This window comes from Musa acuminata, chromosome BXJ2-4, assembly GCF_036884655.1.
Source record: "Musa acuminata AAA Group cultivar baxijiao chromosome BXJ2-4, Cavendish_Baxijiao_AAA, whole genome shotgun sequence".
Classification (NCBI taxonomy): Eukaryota; Viridiplantae; Streptophyta; class Magnoliopsida; order Zingiberales; family Musaceae; genus Musa; species Musa acuminata.
The window spans coordinates 10,017,888-10,040,557 of NC_088341.1; the positions used below are offsets into that span (position 1 = coordinate 10,017,888).

Consider the following 22,670-nt stretch of genomic DNA (forward strand, 5'->3'; position numbering starts at 1 on the left):
TTTTGTGTACAATAAAGTGATTTTTTTAATTCATACTTGAATTTTAATCGGGCGAACTCTACAAAAAAAAAAAAATCCCTTATTTGATTTTTTTTCCAAGAAGTGCCCCCATTTCCAAAATTTTCGAATAATGTTTCTTATTTTTCTAATACCTGAAATACCCTCAATCGCGTATTTTCTTTTCTCTCTTTTCCTATTTTTTTCAGGACGATCATTCTAGTTATAATATTTTTATAGTGCATTATAATGTTTTCAGTAATATTAAAAAAATATAACGTAGTATATTTATATTATATCATAATATTTTCATATTATGTCATAGTATTTTTTTAATATTATTAAAAATAAAAACATGATGTTATAGTATTTTTTATATTTAGTATTTTTAAATTACATTATAGTATTTTATGATATTATTAAAAATATTTAGTAAATCTTTTTCTGAAATAGTTTAGTAAAAAAAGATTATTCACACTGCTAGGTTTTGGGAGTCAACCCAACGCGACCCTTGCAAGGACTAACCCGTCGCGTTACCAGTGGCTTGGGATCACTTTGACAAGAGGGCCCACCTTTGTAACAGATATGATGCGGAGTTGGGGTCTTCGGTGAGTGCCCGAATAATTTGCCCTCTTTTGCATCACGACGATATCGCCATTCCTTCTGCTATCTCAGCTCTTCTCCTTCTCTCAGCGCCGTGCGCCGTGCGCCGTGCGCCTTGCTTCTCGTCACGGGAGAAACCCTAAATCGGATATTGCTCTTGATCTCTACGAGGTGACCCTTATTCTCGCGATCTAATTATCGTTGGATTCGGAATTGTAGATTTGATTTATATTTACTAGTTTGATTCGATTGCCGTCGGATGATGTCCTTGTTGCGTTGCTTGATGTCTTCTCATTCTGTGTGTATAGGGTTTAACCTATAAATCTTTTATATTTAATTCCTTTTCGCCTTTAATCGAGTGTAGATCGTCGTTGCGCCTGAGTAGGAATGATTTCACGGGGTTGGAGGGTTTTGATTTACTGAAAGAAAGCTGATTCTTTGTTCGCTTCATGAATTTTTTTCCCGGTTTGTACTCGACTAAATGGTGTCGCTGCTATGTTTATACCATTGGTTTCTAATATTATCGTTCGTTTCATGGAACAGCTGGTTTCTGCTATTCTACTTAGGGCTTTATTGTATGTCCATACGAGCTATGTAGTTTGTGGTTTGTACGTTCCGGAGAGAATTTATGTGGATTGACCTTAAGCTTGCTTTGTTTCGGCATAGAAGATTGCATCTTTGATGGGTTTCATGTAGGCCAAAGAGAGAAAAAGAGAAAAAAAGAGGATTAAAGATATGTATAGAGGAGGTCTCGATAGGTTTAAGAAAGCACAATCTTTGGAGCCTTTTTCTGTCACCTTAAATTCATCGTCCAGATCCGCTTCGGCTCCTAAAGCAACCCACAATTTTGCTCAGCCATTCCAGACGCCACAGGATTCCAGCGTTAACTATGTTCAGCATCAACAGCATGTCGCCTCAAAGTCCACTGGACCTGAAGCAGTGGTTCCGGTTGCACATACCACACAGATAGGTGGTGGGCAATCATCTTGGCAGCCTCCTGACTGGGCAATAGAGCCCCGTTCTGGCATTTATTATCTTGAGGTTGTGAAGGATGGAGAAGTCATTGATCAGATTAATTTAGAGAAGCGGAGGCATATTTTTGGGCGGCAAATCCCAACATGTGATTTTGTGCTTGATCACCAATCTGTGTCACGCCAACATGCTGCAGTAGTTCCTCATAAAAATGGAAGGTTAGATCTATGTTCTTATTAGTTGTTAGATTTGTTGTCATCTTTTGCTTTGCTCTGTTGGCCAATAGATTGAAAGCACAATGAAGTATATGCTTTGAGATTGTCTAGTTTTATTATTGCAGTTTAAATCTTATGATTTTTTGAATATTTGTTACTTTGTATTTGTTGATTCCATATTATGTAATTCTCTTATTTAAAAATTTAAGAGAGTGAGTTATTGAAAGCTTTTAATATGGAATGATTTGTCTTTGAATTTTGTCCTAGTCTACATTTGTTGTTGTCCTTCTACGCTTGGAACTAATCCAGACTTTTATACTTTGTCCCTGCAGCATATATGTAATTGATTTAGGGTCAGTGCATGGTACATTCGTTGCAAATGAGAGGCTTACCAAGGATAACCCTGTTGAACTTGAGGTTGGTCAATCTCTACGATTTGCTGCATCAACAAGAAGTTACATATTAAGAAAAAACACTGCTGCTCTCTTTCCTACCCCTGCACTTCCAGCAGGAGTTGATCTACCATCCCCTCCAGACCCCACTGATGAAGATGCTGTTGTGGCATACAATACGATATTGAATCGTTATGGCGTTAGCAAGTTGGATCTTTCTTCCAAGTCAAAAAGTCCTTCAAGGAGTGCTTTAAGTGGAACGGATGAGAGACAGCACCAAGGCAGACCATCCAAGAGAAGTAGGAAAAATAGAGTAGCATTTATAGATCAGGTTGGTGGAGAGCTGGTTGAAGTAGTTGGGGTATCTGATGGTGCAGATGTAGAAACTGAGCCAGGTCCTATTGGTGTAAAAGAAGGGAGTCTTGTTGGGAAGTATGAATCTCTTGTACAAGTTACTGTTATACCAAAAGGTAAGGAACAGATAGCTCAAAATGACGAGGGTGCGTCTCCCAGAGGTGTCACCGATAAGCTGCAGTATATATTGAACAAAGTGAAAAGCACTCCAAAGAGTGGGATTTATGATGATTTGTATGGAGATGCACTTTCTGGTAAGGTGGGTTCTTCTTGGGCATACAGATCAGATGGACAGGTAGGATCAACAAAAGGTGTTGAGGAAAAGCCTCTTAGCTCTGCTGGTGAAAAAGAAAATGCTAGTTCAGCTGATGATAGTGATGATCTCTTTGGTGACTCTTGATGATGTATGATGGCTCAATGGAAATTCTCTTCCATGCTAGCCTGATGCTTAATTTTTAGCATGTTTTCCTCTTGAAAATTCTGTTCATCCTAGTCTTTGAAAAGTTGATGGGCTTGCAAGTATTACCTGAGATGGGAAGAAATGTTGAGCGTATGACAGTGCTCATCTGTTTTGTGACTTGGACGATGCATGAAAATCCATGATCTTCTGTTGCTCATCTATAATTTTGTTGCAAAGATTGTTCAATGCTCTATCTGAGAAATCTTTATGATTTGATAATTTGTATTGTACTCTATGGTCACACGCGTTCCCAGTATTTTTCATACAAGCCGTTCTAGCTATTGTCTATTGGAAAACTTTTTAGTTCTTATTCAAAATCGAGGTACATTGTCTCAGGCTTTTGTATAATTTATACCTTCAATATTGAGCTCTTCCATTGTGTTCTTTGGTGTTGCACTTTTTATTATTTCTTTGGAGCATTGCCTTTTTCATGTTGTTTTGTTGAACATTTACAAGAAACAAACTAATTTATCATATGGTTTTTTGTATTTAGCTCCTTGTTCAGAAGATTGAATCCAGAACTTATATCTTATTTTCATAGCTTTAAGCTATTGCCATGCTCTTTATAGGACACTATATAATTTGTAGATCATACTCTTGGAGATTAGGATTGTTACTTTCCTGTTTATCTATCATAAATATTTGTTATTTCGTGCCACCATATTTCTGATAGCATATGAACCAGCTTGAAATATGGTTAAACAAGATACCTCATTGGTTGATAAATTACTCATAGATCCCAAGGTGTATGTTTGTACTGTAAACCACCATGAGATGTAATTCTGATTGTGATAGGTGATTCATTATAGAGTTGCTGAACATTTCAAAAGGATGGGATAGAATATATTATATAATACATGTGGTGTGAGTAATAGTACAAGCTGAAGATCTTGAATCTAGATGGCTTTTTGAGTTTCCTGCACTTGTCACCATACAATGAACTCCCAGCTGCTCACTTTATGGGTTTTGCTAATGATGTATTGCTTCTAGTTTAAGAAGCATGAAGAAAGATTACATGAGTAGCACTTCATTTGTTGACCAATCTTCAAGTGGCATATGTACTTCCAGTTCCAAGTCATATTGCATTGTTCATTGAATCTGTTTCACTCATTTCTTCTATTGGACTTGTACTATTTACTTGAGTTTCCTTAAAGCTCAAATTTAAACCTATTTGCACATGAGAGAAGATATTAAAACTTATAAATACATTAAATGTTTTCTTACTAACTTTCTGAGATTTGTGATGATGTAAACAAAATCTTTAACATATATGAGCATAAAAATCTTTATCTATTCCTGTTGGTTGAATTTTAGATGTATCTAAAAATTCTAAAATAAGTACAGAAGTTGGATTTGCAATAGAAATGGGTGCAAATTGAGGATGGATTCCAGTTCTTAGATAGTCAATTTGAATTAAAGACAAGACAAGTAAATTTTTTTAATATTCTATCAATTATCATTGAGAAGAAAAGTCAATGATTTGTTGGGATTTCACAATCTTTTAGCTTAGGAAAGGGTGGGGATGATTGAAACAATCCAACACTGAAAGATTCTGGATAATATAAGGACTTTAAGATATGTCCATATAAACAATTGTTATTTATATGATTGTAAGAAAATTATCATGAAAATTAAATATAAGCTTCCTTTTTTTTTTTTTGTTAGTGATATATTAATATACCAACTTAAGAAGTGCTTACGCCAATATGGTAGCCAAATTCCTTTGATATTTGTAAAAGATGGTCCTTTTTTATATATAATTTAATCTTTTACAGCACAAATATTTAATATAATTTTTGGTTAAGAAATATAATGATATAATCAATAATCATATATTATCAACTTATTATTTTTTTAATAGGGTAATTATCAGCCCAGTTTAAATGCTAGCCGCGTTAGTTGTTGATACTCTCACTTCGAAACGGGATCACTTTCGCTTCCTATATACGTCTCATTATCTCTTGAATCGGCGCACAATCTTTGGATTTCTGAGTGACTTTAGTCTTTCCCTCTATCTTCCCCACTCGACAAGAAACGCGATCGATCGTTCCGATATCGCTCGCGGAAATCCTCAACGCAACAGGATCGATCCATCTACCTCGTCTTCTCTTCACGTAGGTCGGGTTTTGATCTTTCCAACTTCTGAGATCAAAGGCAATCTTTTACTTCTTAATTTTTTTCGCTATTTTGTTCGATTTCAGTTGATCGGCGGAAGACATCTTTTGTATGTTGTCTCTTACATCGATCAAAGAGAGATCTTGCAGCAATTAACCGTCTAGGGTTTGGTTTGAGGCAGGGAATTCGAGGGCTAAAGCTGCAAAAGTGGGCCTTTTGCATGTTGAGATTATTGCGAGGAGGTGCACAATGTTTAGCCGGCTGTTTGGGAAGCCCAACGAAAATGCATATGACTTGTCTACGATGGATAAACTCTATGAGGTACGCTTGGTCTTGTTTGATTGAAAATTGTCATCGTTGTCGAACATTAATTTTGAGAGAGGTTTCATCATGGCATGCCATACGGGGGGGTTGGGAGGGTTTGATCTCCCAGGTTGCAAAGGAGCAAGTTACCATCGAACGAAGACTTGCTCTCGAGAGCATGCCAGCATTGTGGGATGTAATTTCTAGGCAGATTTTTGTAGATAGACGACGTTGAGATAAACCCTGGGTAGTATATTTTGGTCATCAACTTGGTTTGGTCTTTGTAATTTTAGGTATTGGGATATTATGCTTTCACATCACACACGTTGACATGATATTCTTGCTGAGAAGCACAAAACTTGCCCGGGTTATTCATTCTCTGATGCGTGTGCATGATATCTGTCTATCAAATTCTGGATGAAATATATCTGCTTAATGTCTTTGCTTTATGTCCATTTTTAGTGCAACTTGTAAAGAAGTTATTGTAGTCAGCCTGATTCATGACGTCTTTGTGGATAATTCAGACACTTGCTATGTTAGAGAAAAAGGAACAAGCTCTGATGAAAAAGGTGGCTGCGGAGATAGAGAAAGCCAAGGAGTTCACCAAAGCAAATAACAAGAGAGGTGGGTGTTGTAATCAGCTATCAGAAATTCCCTCAAGAATTATCTCATATTAGCAGTCTCTATTCTCTGATGGTATTATTCAGTAGATTCTGTCACAAATAGAATAAAACTAGAAATCTGTGATAAAAATTTTACTAAAAGAACAAAACATTGTTTCATAAGTTCCTCTACCAGGATACACGTATAGATAGTTCAATTTTACAGACTGATTCTTATCTGTTTTGCATGGCTACTAGTTATAAAGTTCATAACTTGGTTTCAGTACTCAATTTATGGACATTGAACTAGTTACCATTTGATTTTTTTTTTTTTTTTTTGCCTTTAGTTTCAATTTCCATGTTGTGGTATCTATTTTCTTATTGTTAGTTAAAAAAAAAAAAGCTTTCTGGGAATACATGCAGACCAAGCTTTGAACTTTTGGAGTCATCATCTTGCCTCATAGCTTTCGTTCTTGTTTTTAATTGATTCAATACTTTCTTTCAGTTGAAATTTGTTGATAATACTAATAAGAAATTCTCATTTTCATTTATTGAGATGATGAAGAGATAAAAGATCTACATGACTAGAAGTCGGCGAATATGTTGGGTGAATCTGCATCCATCTATTCACCTCAAACATTGCATTAACCCTTCAGATTCAATTTAGTAATTTCATCCCAGTTCCCATGTCACTTTAATCAAGGTGATTAAAATGGAGCATTTCCATTCAGTGGAATCTTGATGTAAGCTAATTCATATTCTTTCAGATATTACATATCAGTGATTTAAAAAGTGTTAAGTACTAAAAGACGCCAAGGTCCAAAAATGCTCGAGGCACTAGGCGCTCGCCCAAGCACTCGCTCAAACGAAATGAGGCACTAAAATATAAAAATATATAATATAATTAATATAATTATTTAAATAAAAAAATATGCTATTAAATTAAGAAAATCAGGTACAAAATCAAAATGTCATATTAATAAAAAGTCTTAAAAATCAAAACAATAAAATTTTACATCAAATCTATTGAGTTGCTTTGTACACTTGTCATTTATTCTGAAACTTAACAATAATTTTAAATAAATAAAAATTAATAGTATTAAAATCAAAATAATATATTATTAATCTAATAAATAAAAATATTATTATTAGTATATAGTTAGCAGTATACTGTTAATATACTGTTAACAGTATATTGAGAAGAGTGTGAGAAGACCGAGGTTGTTGAGGCAACGCTAGGTAGCAGGCGACAGCGGTAGCGGGAGCGGGGAGTGGGAGCAGTGAGCGACAGCGGGAGCGGGAGTGGGAGCGGGAGCTACGAGCGGCAGCGGGAGCGACGAGCGACGACAACAGCGGTGAGCGATGATTATGGCAGCGGCGAGTAGCGACAGTAGCTGCGAGCAACAAGAGTGGCAGCGGCAATAGAGAGCAGCGACAGCAGAGAAGAAATCTTAGCGGCAAAATCGTGGGTGTTAGGGTTAGGGAAGTCGGGGAAATCACGAGAGGGAGCTTGATATCGGTGATTTACTTGGTTCGATTGAACCAACTAAAGCATTGGAGACCGAACCAGACGTAAAACACTGGTTCGATCGCTTGGTTTAACCCGGGCGCTCGCCCGAAGCGCCCGGCGCCTAGGCTCGGGCGAGTGCCTAAGCGGCGTCTTTTTGAAGCGAGGCGCTTGGACATGAAGTGAGGTGCTCGGGCCTCGCCTCGCCTCGGCCGAGCGCCTAGGCGAGCGCCCGAGCGCCTATTGAAATCGCTGTTGCATATGAAGGATGTACTATATCATCAACATTTGAAAGTTGTTGATTTTTAATATTTTTAAATTTAGGATGTATTGATGATGTATTGTTGTTTTTTCTTTAGCTGACAAATTTGATTAGAATAGTCATCTGTTTGTAAGTATGATGATTTTTATTTTTCACCATTGCAGCTGCTATACAATGCTTGAAAAGGAAAAGACTTCACGAACAACAAGTCGAACAGCTTGGGAATTTCCAGTTGCGGATTCATGATCAGGTTTTATTTTTAACTTTTTTATATGATATTTCCTGCAATTATCATTCATAATCAAGTTTATATTATTCTTTGGGGGTTGTTTATTTCTCAGATTATAATGTTGGAAGGTGCAAAAGCCACAACAGAGACTATTGATGCACTGAGAATTGGAGCAGCAGCTATGAAGACTATACAGAAAGAAACGTGAGTGTATAAAGATGTTTTCCTGGAATATATCCTCTTACATGTTTTGTCTTTGCTGTTAGGGCTATATAAAGAAGTTTCTGCTATTTAACTATATGAACTGTAAAAATAAAAGAAAAAATCATGATGATGGTTACGTAACATTCTTGAATTGTGTTTAATTTGATCATTTCTTGTTGTGCTCTTCATATATGTTACTTCTAAGAAGAGATATATAGAGCTAATTTATGTTGTCTTTTTGGTAAAGCAACATTGATGATGTCGACAAGACAATGGATGAAATTAATGAGCAAACTGAGAACATGAAACAAATTCAGGAAGCGTTGTCTCTTGGAGTGGCAGCTGATTTTGATGAAGTATTCACTATTGAAACAATTTCCAATTTCTTTTGTGTCTCTCGCTGCATGTTGATAGACACTATTATGAAATTTCAGGATGAATTGGAAGCAGAACTTGAAGAATTGGAGGGTGCTGAGCTGGAGGAAGAACTGCTTAAACCAGCTACAGCTGCACCTGCTCCACCAGTCCAGGATCCTTCTGTTAAACTTCCCACTCAGCCTATGCCACACAAAAATACATCTGAAGAAGATGAACTTGCAGCACTCCAATCTGAGATGGCCATGTAGTGAGGTATTTTTCGTTTTTTATTTATTACACTTGCGTGGCGACAAATAGATTTTGCAGTTCATGATGATACCATTGTTTAATTTAACTGGTCTATCCAATGTTTTCTGGTAAAAATTCTTGTTGAATCATGAAATAGAGTAATATCTGTTGTCCTTTGCCTTCGTCTTAGTTTCCCTTTGTATACTGTACTTAATTTGCTTGCTTCAGTTTATGTGCCACATATTGGTCTGGAAACTAGTTTGCGAAATGGTACACAGAATCCAGACTTTTGTTCATTAGACTTGATTATGGATTTCAGTTGTTAGTATAAACATGTTTATATATATACACATACATTGCCAGTCAATTTATCTCTGATAGCAATCTTAAGTGTATCTTATTACGGGCATGCACTCTTCGGTTATTATGGCTACCACTATTGCATTTGCAGTGCCAAATTTGGCATGCAATTAGAAACTGTACCACTAATCTTTAAAGCTTCTGATTCTGAAATCATGTTTTAATATGTGTATGTTGCCTGTGGTAACTGATGTGAAATATGAAAGACATATACTGTTACATGCTATACTTACCAACCTTCATGGTTTAATATATATGCTTGTCTGTTTTCCTTTAACAAAAAGTAGGAGACGAGAAAACTACATTTGTTGGAATATTTCTTTTTTGTTGTGTAAAGTTTATGTTCTGCTGCAATTAATTGCTCTCTTCCTACTGCTTCCTTTTATGTCTAAAGAAGTTTCTTGATCTAGGAACTTCAATTAACACTCTTTAGATTGAAAAATCACGTTATATTTTCCTCCTATATCATTTCTCACTATCAAGTGATTTGACATTCATGTTGGTTTTGCTATTTTGCAGGCCTGAAATCTGTGCTGCCTAGAGAATGTGCATTCAAATTGTCTAAAAAAGGATTCGATTACTCAATGGTAGTGTTGTCGGAGATGCTCTGACTTGATAGATTGTGGTCTTCACTGTGCATATGTTTTAGCTGATAATGGGAAGAAAGAGAAGCTTCCTATCCTTCTTTTATGGTTTATTGCGGTGTCCAATCTTGTAAACAGTTGTTAGTTGATTTTACCCTATCATATATTGATGCACATTTATCATATCCTAATTTTCACCTGAGGAAATGTCTTTGGAATTTTCAGAGGTAACAGTTCTTCGATGAAGATTGACATGTAAGATAAGGCATTTGGAACCTTCTAACTTACAGGCAAATGTTCATTTTGGGGATGATACTGTCAATACCACCAACCTATTGGATTCGGCCTGTTTGGGTCATGTCTGATCAGCTTTGATTTGTAAACATAGCTTTATTTTCAAAGACAAGATAGATCAAACTCTTTTTATTAATTCGATATATGAAAATCGATGAGATTTAATTTATTTTTTAAGATTTATCATCTTTATCAAATGCATATCTGATGATTAAGGCTTGCGAACTACTTACTCTAAGGTGTTTTTCTCGAATAATTCGACCTCATGAGTTTTCCTACAAATTTTTGATATCTTGATATTTTATAAAATTCGTATCGATGATGTTTGATAAAACTTTTTCGATGCTCAAATTAGTAAATGCTTGACAACACTATATATTTTTTTTGAATAAGATTATATTCTTTCAATCAAACCTAATTAGAAGAAAAATCGAATTTATTGTTGATGTAAAAAACATTATGATCTGCTTGTTGGCTATTAATCCATATCAATTATTCGCCTAGAAGAATAGGAATGATTTGAATAAAATCATCTATCAAACTTACCAGAAAATGATATTGAAATGCTATTATTGGAAATGTTCCGTTTTAAATTAAGTCTCTTCATATGTTAATCTTACACTAATTAAACCATAATCACTGGCATTTGAGCTTTTTATTGGATCTGCACGTTGAACCCGTATCCGCTGTAAAATGGATATCGGGTATGCTTCCCGGATCCGAAAAAGATGACCATAAAAGAACCAAGTGGTCACCCTTCGTGATGCTTTCCATCGCCCTCTCTCGAAGCGATGTCGTCTCTCTCTTCTTCCTCTCTTCGCATCCTCTCTCCCAAATTCCCATCAAAGCCCTCCTGTTTCCTTTGGAAAAGCCTCTCCTTTCTTCCCTCAAGATCCCTCCTTTTATCCTCCCCCATCTCCTTCCAACCCCTCCCCAGATCCTCCCCCCTCCCCCAACCCCTCCGTGCCCAGCCGCAGCAGCGGGAGGAGGAGCAGACCGCCGGCGTCGACCTCTCCCTCCTCCCTCCCAAGCTCCGGGACATCATCGTCCTCTTCCAGTCCGTCTCCGAGCCCAAGGCCAAGTACCAGCAGCTCCTCCACTACGGGGCGCGGCTGCCCCCCCTCGACCCCGCCTTCAAGAACGAGGAGCACCGCGTGCGTGGCTGCGTCTCCCAGGTCTGGGTCCGCGCCTTCATCGACCCCGAGGACGCCGCCGCCGTCCGCTTCGAGGCCGATTCCGACTCCGTCCTCACCAAGGGTCTGGCCGCCCTCCTCGTGCTTGGCCTCTCGGGATCCCCTGCCCCTGTGATCGCCCGCGTGCCCCCTGACTTCGTTCACCTCCTCGGCCTCCGACAGAGCCTCACGCCATCTAGGAATAATGGCTTCCTCAACGTGCTCAAGCTCATGCAGCAGAAAGCCCTCCAGCTGCATGCAGATGCTGCTGATTTCAAGGATAGTGAGGCTCTCGGACCCGATAGATTAGACACAAATACAAAAGATGAATTTTTTGAGGGAAAAAATCCGATCTTGGGTGGAAAAGCCAATGAAATGAGCACAGGTCCCGACTCAGTTGTTAATGGTGGCAGAAATTCACCAGGTTATCATGCTTCAGAGGTAGAAGAGAGATTGGAAGAAGATAGGGATGCTGTTGATATGACTCCGATAAGTCCACAAGCTGCATCCGGTGGGAGAAGGGAGAGGATGATCGAGAGATTGGAGAGAGGGCTATGTCCGGTGTCATTAGAGGTGGAGGACATATCTCATCTCCACGCAAGCCATGCTGCAGTTAGGGGGAGCGCTGGTGGAGAGACTCATTTCAACGTTAGGGTTATCTCAAGGGAGTTTGAAGGGAAGAGTTTGGTGAAGAGGCACAGGCTTATTTATGAGCTTTTGCAAGAGGAGTTGCAGAGTGGATTACATGCTCTCTCTATTGATGCAAAGACTCCATCTGAAGCGCAATCTAGTTAAAGAAGAATTAGTTGTGACAAGGTTCTCATTTCTCTTTCTATCTTTTCCTTCAACGCCATCTTTTGTTAAATTGAGTTCTATAACATTAAGATAGATTACCTTCTTCGAAAGCATGCCATCTTGTAAAAACATAAACAGACTTGTTGGTTGAAAAAGTGAAAGATCTATTTTTTGCAGCTGTGCTTGATAATATTACATCATTATTTCACGGAAATATCTTTGCTTGCCAAGACGCAGCCTTTGACCCTCCCTAGGCCACGAACTGTTGGAAGTCTCTTCCACTGTTTATCTTTTTATAGCTTTAATTAAATGAAATTTCATATTTTCAATTGTAATCCAAAGTTAACATTTGAGGACACTGAAAAAGCATTCAAAAATTATTCGCACCTATAAAACCTATGCAATATAATCATATACTACATCACTCAAACATTTATGAAAACCCAAGTCCAACTTAAAGAAAAATCATCAACCACCACTTATAAAACCACAAGCATGAGAATCCATACGATCGCAAAACCAACAATTTACCACAGGTTCTTATCATCGTAAACTAAACATAACATTCCAAAATTCTAAACGTGAAAGGTCTTTTAAAGTTTTTACATGGTACATCAATATAAATTTGTCAACAATATTTCATTACATATAAAATGCACTTATACAACAACAACATATCAACCAACAAGACTTATCCAAAATCTAAATTGCTTTCCACTTCCTCAGTCCAATTCTAATCTTTCAGGTTAGCTAAAAGCCTAGATGCACATCTTTGTAGAATAACTATTTCTACAATGCCAAAGCATATTATTATTTTTTTCATAGTTTCTCTTCTGATTATGTTTCTGGCCTGTTCATCCTAATTACATGGTGACAAAGATACAACTGATGATAGATAGAAAAACACTTTAAAGTTTGACTTTTTGGACCCATGATTTTGGCAATATAGTAGCATACAAGAAAATATCAGAAGTATAAGGTGATTTTTATCTGCATAATAAGTCTGATATTTCCTATATGGAGTTTTTTATTTGATCCCGGATAATGATTTTCGTCAACAAACTATTTAAATTATGCTCATTAGTGTTCAAGTTCTTGAGAACTTCCATTAAGAAACATGTTGCAATTCTATGACACGTATAGCTTATCGTGCTTCATTGTTGTTGTACTGATCGTGGTTAATGATATTGACTACGATTGAGTTTAGCAACATAAGAATGTGTTTTGACTTCTTGTAGAGAACAATGCAATAAGCTCAAAAACACTTTCTGTTGTTGACGCATGATGCTCGTAGCAAGGAATAGTTATTATTCTTGAAGATGCCATTGAAGATTGATTGTGGGAATCTTATATGCCTCAAAAAAATATTATTGTGAGAGTGTGTTCTCTGTTAATGTCTACTAAACTAAAATAAGGTTCAAGGTCATCTGTCAGTGTGTTTGGTTGCCATTTATTTGTCGAGAGCATGAGGAATACCCTTATGCCAATGCCTAGAAGCTCCAATTCTTCCTATTTTCTTTCCTCATTTTTGGAATTGTTATAACAATCTTAAAATGTGACTTTGGCTCAATGATGATAAAATACAATTGAGAAGTTTCATGGTTTTGAGCTTCTAATTGTGTACATAGTGCTCTCTGTTGTGTTGGATTATTTTATCTTTAATCTATTAGCCTAGAGTTTATCAGATTCTCTAACTGCAAGGCTTCTTGTTATATACACACAACTACCAAATGTATCATGGTCAATTTGTTGAATTATTGAACAATAACAAGGCATCATTCCTAATCATTTGGGGTTGGACTGATGGAACTTTTCTGGCCGTTTATCTCTCCTCAGGACAGTGATTATTTTGATTGGACCAGAGGTCAATTTGTTGAATTATTGAACAATAACAAGGCATCATTCCTAATCATTTGGGGTTGGACTGATGGAACTTTTCTGGCCGTTTATCTCTCCTCAGGACAGTGATTATTTTGATTGGACCAAAGGTCAATTTGTTGAATTATTGAACAATAACAAGGCATCATTCCTAATCATTTGGGGTTGGACTGATGGAACTTTTCCGGCTGTTTATCTCTCTTCATGACAGTGGTTGTTTTGATTGTGCAATCTAGTCTTCAACTCCATCTTATCCTAGATTGGTACTGTATCTAATGTAGCATCAATATAATAAATTCCTTATTTGTTTTTTCAAGAAGAGCTATCACTGATCTCAACATCCTTTTTGGGTTAATATAACTCTGGATATGTTGCTTCTTGACTGCCAACATTTTTTATATGCAAAATATGGCTGCAATACCCTCTTAAGAAGTATTTGATTAGTTATGCATGCTTTACAACTTCACTTGCAGTCCATGGTGAAGGTAATTAAAGTGCCATTGATTCCCTAGCCTTGTTACTTGTTACACATTTCTGATACCCTTAGTGTAAAAGTAATGGTACAATCTTCCCGACATGTAAGACTTAATGTGTTTTTTGTTGAACATCTTTGTCCCAGTTAAGTCTGTTCATCACCCAATCCTATAGCTTCTAAATTGGGCAATATAAATCATGAATTTTTTATGCCTCTGATTAACCATTTAATACTCTACATCGAGATTTCTTTCACAAATATTAGAAACAGTTTCTGCCATAAATTGCATCCTTCTCTTGGCATATTTTGACATATTTTGTGTACCTTCATGTTCCTTTGATTGTTTGAGCATGCATCAGACTCTTGTCTATGATCATAATTTGCATTTTTGGACCTTTATAGCATGATTCTATTCAGTGTTTCATTGTATCAGGATTAGATTGTGTCAGCAAATCACTTTTGTTACAGACTCATGTCTATGAACTTTGATTTTACCATTTAGATGTTAATTATTGACACCTCTTGGAGGCCAATGGATCAAAGAAGAGAGAGGGAGGTACTTGGGCAGGGACTAGAATGGGTCTTATTTGGCATCTAGGGGTGTCTGGCAGCCTTCAGCCAAGCATTTAGATCTTATTGGCTAACTTATAACAGAAAGGTTACTATATACAGTAACATGCTTGCAGATATCTACTTGAGACCAGAAATCTCCAAACTGTTGTTCATACTGAAAACTATTCCAGTATGCCACTCTCTCCAACACCTCCCTGCCATATAGTATGCATGTTTGAATTCCTATCAAGATAATGTTCATTCTATAGTATTGACTTTAATAGGTTACTCATGGTGAAACTGAGAAGGCCCTACCTGTTAGAAATTGCTGGCAAGGCTGAGAGATGCTACCAGATTATGCAGTTCGGTACTGTTTGTCAAAGGAGGAGTGCAGCTTGCAACTGTCCACATTGAGTTGAATGTATGATAATTATTTTGCACAAAAAGATGCGTTGGGTTATAGGTTTAGGGATCAAAAGGATCTGATGTTACTCTAGTAATTTAATTTTTTGCTCTGCTCTGGTTATCCTTGTGATAGAGACTGCCAGCAATTTATGCTTATATTTTTATGTGTTCTCTTCATGCATAAATCTCTTTTACTGTTCACTTCATCAACTAATTTATGTACACATTTTTTTAAATATAAGCCTATATGCATTTAATGCACCAAATTTTTTTCCTGCAATGAATTTGTTGGCTCTTAACACAATGCTTTTATTTTTCATTCATGTATTATTAATCACAAGTATTTTAGGAAGACAAAAGCAAACTTGGATACCTAAAAACCTACTGTCTCTTAAATTGTGGGTTAATTTGGATATATGCTATCTGATTCTTTTAATGTCTAACAATATGTGATCAATATCTAGCTCATCTTTCTTCATCATACACACCTGTTTCTAGACAAATTTATGCATGATATGGACAACTATGGGCATTAAGGGGGTATGAGCTCTGGTGTTTGAAATGATACTGAAGATGACCTTACTGAAGTTTTTCTCTACACTTCTGATCTCTTAGGTCTCGCCTTGAACTCATTGATCCTTCAATTCCAACAAAGAAATCACAATCAAACTGTATAAGATAGACTGCTTGCACCTGCCTTGGAGGTTCTTATGGAAGCGAAGAACCCAACCAAAGAGCAGAAGCTGCAGAAAGTTCACTTTCTTGAGAGAAGAGGATTTGGAACCTAAATTTCGACCTGATGCTGATTTGGATCCAATATTATAAGTAGATGCTGTATCGATGATCAGTATTTGAAACCTTCATTGGAAGGAGCTTCTTATTTTCTTGAAATCTCTTTGGAGATTTGTGTTCATCATCCTAGGCTAGAAATCTACAAATGTACAAACAGTCCATATGACTTGATAATTCAGTCAACTCAACCTATGCAATTGTGCATGTAAAACTTCTTGTTCTTTTATGTCCCAAGATGATGTAGACCATCTTTTACATTTGAGCTACTCATTGTATCAATGTGGATTAGAATCCAGCTTTGATGTGAATTTTGTGGACTTGAAATATGAGTCAAATGTCATGCTTTATAGCCTCAGTTCCTGAATGCTGCATCTGTCCATTTCACCCAGGAATCATTGATTATACAACTAATCACTTTAATCATCTATATTAATAAGAAAAACTTGATGAAATGAGTTAACCTTCTCCACTGGGATACATGATTTGAAGCCAATTTATCTATGTTAAACTACTTTTGTTGGCTCAAGCTTGATCATTCTAAATCCTCCATGCAACTCACTGACACAACCCAACCAAATTGAACCATCTCAAATTAGATTCATATATTTATTTATCCAATAAATGAGTTATATGTCTATATTTTTAATTATCCAATCTATGAGTTATATATCAAATTAGATATGCCAAATTCACTCTCACATAGGCAGTTTATAGGGTTTTTGTGAGATCTAAACAAGGAAGAGAAAATGATTCTCTTCATCCCTTCCAAGAGAACTTTCTTGTCTGGTCTATCTCTAAACAACAGAAATATTTCTTTTACCCAATGAAATGGTTTGCTCCATCACAAAGGAGTTCCAAACACTTCGCACTCTGTGCTATAAACCCGAAACACGGGAAAACAGAGCACCGCAATCCAGGCTTCTCTCCAAGAGATCCAAGCAGAGGGAGGGAGGGAAAGAGAGATGGAAATGGCGGGGCGGAACTCCACGCTGCTGCTGCTTTTTGCCTTCGTCTTCTTCATCCTTCTGCTGCAAAGACCAGTTTTTGCTACCAAAGAGGCATTCTTTTGGATCTTGCTTCCTCAAAGACTGAATCTTTTTGATGGACTGCGTCTTGTTGGCTTCATTGTGTGTGCAGGCTTATGTGGTGTACCTCGGAGAGCACTCGCGTGACCCCGATTTGTCTCCCTGGGAAGCTTCCATGAGAGCAACAGAGTCCCACCATGAGCTGTTGGCTTCGGTGCTGAAGGAGTAAGCAGCAGATTTATTCGAGGTTTCAATCTCTTGAATTAGAATCATAACTTGTCATTGACTGATTACAGCAAGGAGAAGGTGGAAGATGCAATCTTTTACTCTTACACCCACAACATCAATGGCTTTGCGGCCTACCTCGGGGAGGAAGACGCAATGGAGATATCAAGTAGGCCTTAGGACTCCTCCATCTCGTACGTAACGCGTTCCAACTCTTCCATCTGTTCTTTGAGAGCCGTTTCCTTCTGATCTTGTGGCAGAGTACCCAGGAGTCGTATCAGTGTTTCCCAACAGAGGCTACAGTCTTCATACCACTCGTTCATGGGAATTCCTTGGCCTCGAGAGGAACAGCGAAACGCACTCAGCGTGGAATAAGGCTCGATTTGGAGAAGACGTAATCATTGCAAACCTTGATTCTGGTATCATCATTGCTTCAACAATCTTGTTCTTGAACGTTCATCATTGGTTCATCGAGTACTGATTGATCAACTCAAGCTTTTACTCGATCTAATTCTTCCGAGATCACTTCGTCTGTCGTTGTGGATTCGCAGGTGTGTGGCCTGAGCACCAGAGCTTTAAGGATGATGGCTATGGAGCAGTTCCGTCGAGGTGGAGAGGAATCTGTCAGCAAGGCAGTGACCAAAGCTTCTCCTGCAACAGGTATGTTCCTCAGCCTTCATTCTGCACCAATTCCTTCGTTCCGAGATGGTCGATCATGTTCAGGAGTCTCGATTTCTGGGATGCAGGAAGCTGATCGGTGCTCGGTACTTCAACAAGGCGTACAGAGCCGCCGCTGGCCCGCTCAACGCCACCTTTTACTCTCCGCGAGACTACGACGGGCACGGCAGCCACACTCTCTCCACCGCCGCCGGCAACTTCGTGCCCGGCGCCAGCATCCTCGGCCACGCCAACGGCACCGCCAAGGGCGGCTCGCCTCGCGCCCGCGTCGCCGCCTACAAGGTCTGCTGGCCGCGGACCTTCCGAGGCGAGTGCTTCGACGCCGACATCCTGGCTGCCTTCGACGCAGCGATCCACGACGGCGTCGACGTCCTTTCCCTCTCCCTCGGCGGCCGTCCCTCCGCCTACTTCGAGAATTCGCTAGACATCGGGGCGTTCCACGCCGTGAAGAAAGGTATCACCGTCGTCTGCTCCGCCGGCAACTCGGGCCCCAATAACTCCACGGTCACGAACGTAGCGCCATGGATTCTCACCGTAGGCGCAAGCACTTTGGATCGGGATTTCCCCGCCGATGTCGTCTTCGGCAACAAGAGAGTCACGGTCGACTCCATGAACTCCCATTTCATCTTCACAGATCGATTCATGTCCACCATGCCAGCACACTAACTCTTCCTTTACAGGGAAAGAGTCTCTCCGAGGCATTGACAGGCAAAAAGCTCTACCCACTCATCAACTCCAAAGAAGCCAATCATGGCAATGCATCGAAGGAGAAGGCGTAAGTGACCTACTTACTCACTCAAGATCGAATCTTGTGAAGCTTGGACGGATCTAAGCGGAATCTACTTGCAGTGAGTTGTGCCTTCCGGGATCGCTGGACCCGGCAAAGGTGAAAGGCAAGATCGTCGTGTGCCTCCGCGGCAGCTCTGCAAGAGAAGCCAAGGGAGAGACCGTTCGTGAAGCTGGCGGAGTTGGGATGGTTCTCGCAAACTCTGGTAGCTTTGGGAACGAGATCATAGCTGATGTACATGTCCTCCCGGCAACTCACATCACCTTCTCCGATGGCCTCGCCCTCTACTCTTACCTCAACTCCACCAAGTAAGCTCTGTTTTGCTTGTTGCTCCAATCATTGGTAGCGTTCATATCTGCAACTGCGATGATTCTCTCTCAGGTCGCCGCTCGGTTACATTGCGGTCCACATGACGAAGCTTGGAGCGGAACCGGCGCCGGCCATGGCCTCTTTCTCCTCTAGAGGACCAAACACCATCACCCCCGGCATCCTCAAGGTTTGCTGAAGACCGTGTTATGGTTGATGCATGCATGCGTTGTGTAGCTGAAACATTTCAACCTGGCTTTGCAGCCTGACATTACTGCACCGGGCGTCGATGTTCTTGCTGCCTCCACCGGAGACGTTTCGCCAACAGAACTGGATTTCGATCGCCGGCGGGTGGCGTTCATGTTGAAATCTGGCACCTCCATGTCATGCCCTCACATATCAGGAGTCGTAGGTCTCCTCAAAGCTCTCCACCCCGGTTGGAGCCCTGCTGCAATCAAGTCGGCGATCATGACGACCGGTAAGAGCCGTCAACACCCATGCTTAAATTAGCTTTCACTCGATTGCTTCATTGGACTCGTTGCAGCGAGAGTTTGGGACAACGAGAAGCTGCCATTGTTGGACGAGGCGACCTTCCTCGACGCCTCGCCGTTCAACTACGGCTCCGGCCACGTTCGACCAAACCGCGCCATGGATCCCGGCCTAGTTTACGATCTAACGACGACGGATTACTTGAACTTCTTGTGCGGCCTCGGCTACAACTCCACTCAGCTGGCAGAGTTCCGCTCCTACTCGTGCCCATCGAAGCCTCCTCACATCAAGGATCTCAACTATCCTTCCATCACCATCCCTGATCTGTCGTCCTCCACCAAGGTGACTCGTGTGGTGAAGAACGTGGGATCACCAGGCACGTATTCTGTCCGCGTGATCGAACCAAGAGGGATTTCAGTGACTGTAAGCCCCACCAATCTCACATTTGACGAGGTTGGGGAGGAGAAGAAGTTTGAAGTCACGTTGAAGAAGATTAAGGAGGGGGAATCATCTGCAGAGTATGTGTTCGGTAGATTGATATGGACTGATAGGAAACACTATGTTAGAACTCCACTGGTGGTGAAGTCTACCTCATAAAAGCCACTATTTTTTATTTGATTGATATGTATGAAATAAATTTTAATTTAAAAGATATTATTAGCATAAACCTATATTTGATCGTGATATATTATAATTAAATTTTATTAAATCTCTATCACCATTATCAAAATAAGATTTAGTATATATTTCAAATATCACATAATCATTATATGGTGTAACTTTACTACTCTATTAGCTTAACTATAAGAAGAAGAGGGAGAGAACACATGCATCTCCTAATTATCCTTAAAGAAATCTTATTTACATGGAATAGTATATTATTAGGTGATATTAACTAATTATTTATCTCTTTTCATTCCATTGTAAAAAATATTATTGTAAGGTCTTAAGTTCAAATTTTATGGGGTAAAAAATATTATTGGACTAAATCATCAGTTTGGAAATTTCATGAAAGGGGAAGTTTATGTAAAACAGATGTTTGAGAGTAGTGTATTGGTGACTCTAAAAGATTTTGCCAAATCTAACATTGTAACCAAACCATGGTTAAGTGGAAGACTCTTCTAAAGGTCATTTGGGGAGGGGGTTGTGTGGATAATTAGTTTTATGAGGAGAGATATTTATGTAAAGGAAAGAAACCAAACAAGTACTTTAAAAAAGGATCATCTCTATGCCCAACCTTCTTTTTCCAGGCGGCCGCTCTCTCTCTCTCGCTCCCCAATTACTTCGACCAACCTTCCCCTCCTCTTCGCCCCTCGCTTCCATCACTTCTTCTCTACATCAGGTAATTAATCTCTCTCTCTCTCTCTCTCTCTCTCTCTCTCTCTCTCTCTCTAGGCGTGTGTGTGTGTGTGTGTGTTTTGGGCTCGAGCTCGTGGTTCCCATTTGAACCTTTTGATGAGTCCATGAGACGCTCGAGACCCTCATCGCCGCTTGCGATTCGATCGCGGATTTCCCCTTTTTTTCTTTCCTCTTGTCTGATTAAAGATCCAATGTTTTCTAGATGTTCTTGGGGAGATCCCTCTTTCTTTCCCCTGTTAATAACAATTTGTGGGTGGTTTGGAGATTTCTTTGTTTCGTTGTAGAAAAGTTCGGATTTTGACATGTTTTTTCTTCGAAAGGTGAGGTTTTGGATCCGGTCTGCGTGAAAGCTCAGATTTTTGACAAGGGGGCATGGATCAGCAGCCCGGCCACCCTGTCCCACCGATGATCGGCGTCCCCCCCGGGGTCCCCTATCAGGCCTATCAGAACCTCTACCACCAGCAGCAGCAACAGCAACTCCAGATGTTCTGGGCTGACCAGTACCGCGAGATCGAGCAGACCACCGACTTCCGCAACCACAGCCTGCCGCTCGCTCGGATCAAGAAGATCATGAAGGCTGATGAGGACGTGCGCATGATCGCCGCCGAGGCCCCCGTGGTCTTCGCTCGGGCCTGCGAGATGTTCATCCTGGAGCTCACGCACCGGTCGTGGGCCCACGCCGAGGAGAACAAGCGCCGGACTCTGCAGAAGAACGACATAGCGGCGGCCATCAGCCGCACTGACGTGTTCGACTTCCTCATTGATATTGTGCCGAGGGAGGAGGGGAAGGAAGACGTTGCCCACGCCCTCGGAGGCCCACCTGTCGACCCTCTCTCCTACTACTATGTCCCCAAATAGCAGCGGTGCGAGTCTTTGAGCAATTCTCATATGCTCTCATTTGCATAAATGCATTAGCATGACTGTAGACTTATGATGCTGAACTCGGTATGCTGTGTTTGATGCTGATGGAAGAACCTAATAGTGAGTAGAATTTGCTTGCCATGGCTGGTGATGTGTTCCTGTTGGTGAGTTTCTGCTGTACAACTGTGTCCCATCCAATTGCATTTATGTTTAATGACAAGCTTATGTTATCTGACATCCTGCTATGAAACTTGATTCATGTAAGTTTTGTTGCATACATGTTCGATGAGAAGCTTATTCTACTTGGCTTGCTGCTATAGGACTTGGTTCATATGGGTGTTGTTACCTCTAAGTTAACTGTTGTGGAATGGTTCAAGTAATATGCACGATGAGGAGTTTGAGATTCCATTTGGGATGTATGTGCTTGCTGGTTATTTTTTCCTGCTCAATTTGCAAATATGCTAGGAATAATACTACTTTTTGACTAGCTTTATGCATGAAATTTGAGGAAAATATTTGTTTACATTTCTCTATGAAAAAATGTGTGAGAATTAGGAGAGGAGATTATTATAGGCATGATGGTTAAGGTAGTCACAGAAACCATTTCTTTCTAATGTTTGACGATGAGTCGAGTGAATTTTTTTCTCATCCACTGATTCAGGTGGGTGCTGCAGCAGTTTACTTCTTTGTCGCTATGGCCTCTCTATTTATGCGATGTTGATGTCCATGTTTCTTTCTTGGAAAGAACAAGACAGAGTAGGGTAGAGACATTTGTTGAGACTTACAGCTGTTGTGACAGGTGCAGTATGTGC

At 39.6% G+C, this 22,670-nt stretch overlaps 5 protein-coding genes across 10 annotated transcripts; all 5 read left to right on the top strand.

Annotated features, from left to right (window-relative positions):
- The first annotated feature begins 633 nt into the window (after nucleotides 1-633).
- Nucleotides 634-3,377, top strand: LOC103981331 (protein phosphatase 1 regulatory inhibitor subunit PPP1R8 homolog). 3 transcript variants are annotated; one of them, XM_009398026.3, is made up of 4 exons: nucleotides 717-771; nucleotides 965-1,065; nucleotides 1,144-1,790; nucleotides 2,120-3,377. In XM_009398026.3, exons 3-4 carry the CDS (start codon nucleotides 1,336-1,338, stop codon nucleotides 2,931-2,933), a joined length of 1,269 nt encoding a protein of 422 aa, XP_009396301.2. In that variant the 5' UTR covers nucleotides 717-771; nucleotides 965-1,065; nucleotides 1,144-1,335; the 3' UTR covers nucleotides 2,934-3,377. The 3 variants fall into 3 exon arrangements, with proteins under 3 accessions (XP_009396300.2, XP_009396302.2, XP_009396301.2); XM_009398025.3 differs by lacking the exon at nucleotides 965-1,065 and having other exon boundaries at nucleotides 634-771; XM_009398027.3 differs by lacking the exon at nucleotides 965-1,065 and having other exon boundaries at nucleotides 643-771; nucleotides 1,297-1,790.
- Nucleotides 3,378-4,826: 1,449 nt separating this feature from the next.
- On the top strand, nucleotides 4,827-9,950 carry LOC135609940 (vacuolar protein sorting-associated protein 32 homolog 2-like). 3 transcript variants are annotated; one of them, XM_065103767.1, is made up of 8 exons: nucleotides 4,833-5,111; nucleotides 5,290-5,429; nucleotides 5,936-6,035; nucleotides 7,947-8,032; nucleotides 8,124-8,215; nucleotides 8,463-8,571; nucleotides 8,650-8,845; nucleotides 9,701-9,950. In XM_065103767.1, exons 1-7 carry the CDS (start codon nucleotides 4,877-4,879, stop codon nucleotides 8,839-8,841), a joined length of 954 nt encoding a protein of 317 aa, XP_064959839.1. In that variant the 5' UTR covers nucleotides 4,833-4,876; the 3' UTR covers nucleotides 8,842-8,845; nucleotides 9,701-9,950. The 3 variants fall into 3 exon arrangements, with proteins under 3 accessions (XP_064959840.1, XP_064959839.1, XP_064959841.1); XM_065103769.1 differs by having other exon boundaries at nucleotides 4,988-5,111; nucleotides 5,195-5,429; XM_065103768.1 differs by lacking the exon at nucleotides 8,463-8,571 and having other exon boundaries at nucleotides 4,827-5,111.
- Nucleotides 9,951-10,830: 880 nt separating this feature from the next.
- On the top strand, nucleotides 10,831-16,436 carry LOC135583501 (sufE-like protein 1, chloroplastic/mitochondrial). Of its 2 annotated transcripts, none has more exons than XM_065103770.1 (2): nucleotides 10,831-12,047; nucleotides 15,952-16,436. In XM_065103770.1, the coding sequence occupies exon 1, from the start codon at nucleotides 10,851-10,853 to the stop codon at nucleotides 12,024-12,026; it is 1,176 nt and encodes a 391-aa protein (XP_064959842.1). In that variant the 5' UTR covers nucleotides 10,831-10,850; the 3' UTR covers nucleotides 12,027-12,047; nucleotides 15,952-16,436. The 2 variants fall into 2 exon arrangements, with proteins under 2 accessions (XP_064959842.1, XP_064959843.1); XM_065103771.1 differs by lacking the exon at nucleotides 15,952-16,436 and adding an exon at nucleotides 15,216-15,500.
- Nucleotides 16,437-16,976: 540 nt separating this feature from the next.
- Nucleotides 16,977-20,235, top strand: LOC103981693 (subtilisin-like protease SBT5.3). The gene is made up of 11 exons (XM_009398434.3): nucleotides 16,977-17,186; nucleotides 17,266-17,378; nucleotides 17,450-17,547; nucleotides 17,639-17,797; nucleotides 17,930-18,038; nucleotides 18,125-18,656; nucleotides 18,737-18,831; nucleotides 18,906-19,151; nucleotides 19,225-19,339; nucleotides 19,414-19,627; nucleotides 19,694-20,235. Exons 1-11 carry the CDS (start codon nucleotides 17,091-17,093, stop codon nucleotides 20,233-20,235), a joined length of 2,319 nt encoding a protein of 772 aa, XP_009396709.3. The 5' UTR covers nucleotides 16,977-17,090.
- A 603-nt stretch (nucleotides 20,236-20,838) lies between these two features.
- Nucleotides 20,839-22,093, top strand: LOC103981334 (nuclear transcription factor Y subunit C-6). The gene is made up of 2 exons (XM_009398033.3): nucleotides 20,839-20,980; nucleotides 21,318-22,093. The coding sequence occupies exon 2, from the start codon at nucleotides 21,370-21,372 to the stop codon at nucleotides 21,853-21,855; it is 486 nt and encodes a 161-aa protein (XP_009396308.1). The 5' UTR covers nucleotides 20,839-20,980; nucleotides 21,318-21,369; the 3' UTR covers nucleotides 21,856-22,093.
- The last annotated feature ends 577 nt before the right edge of the window (nucleotides 22,094-22,670 follow it).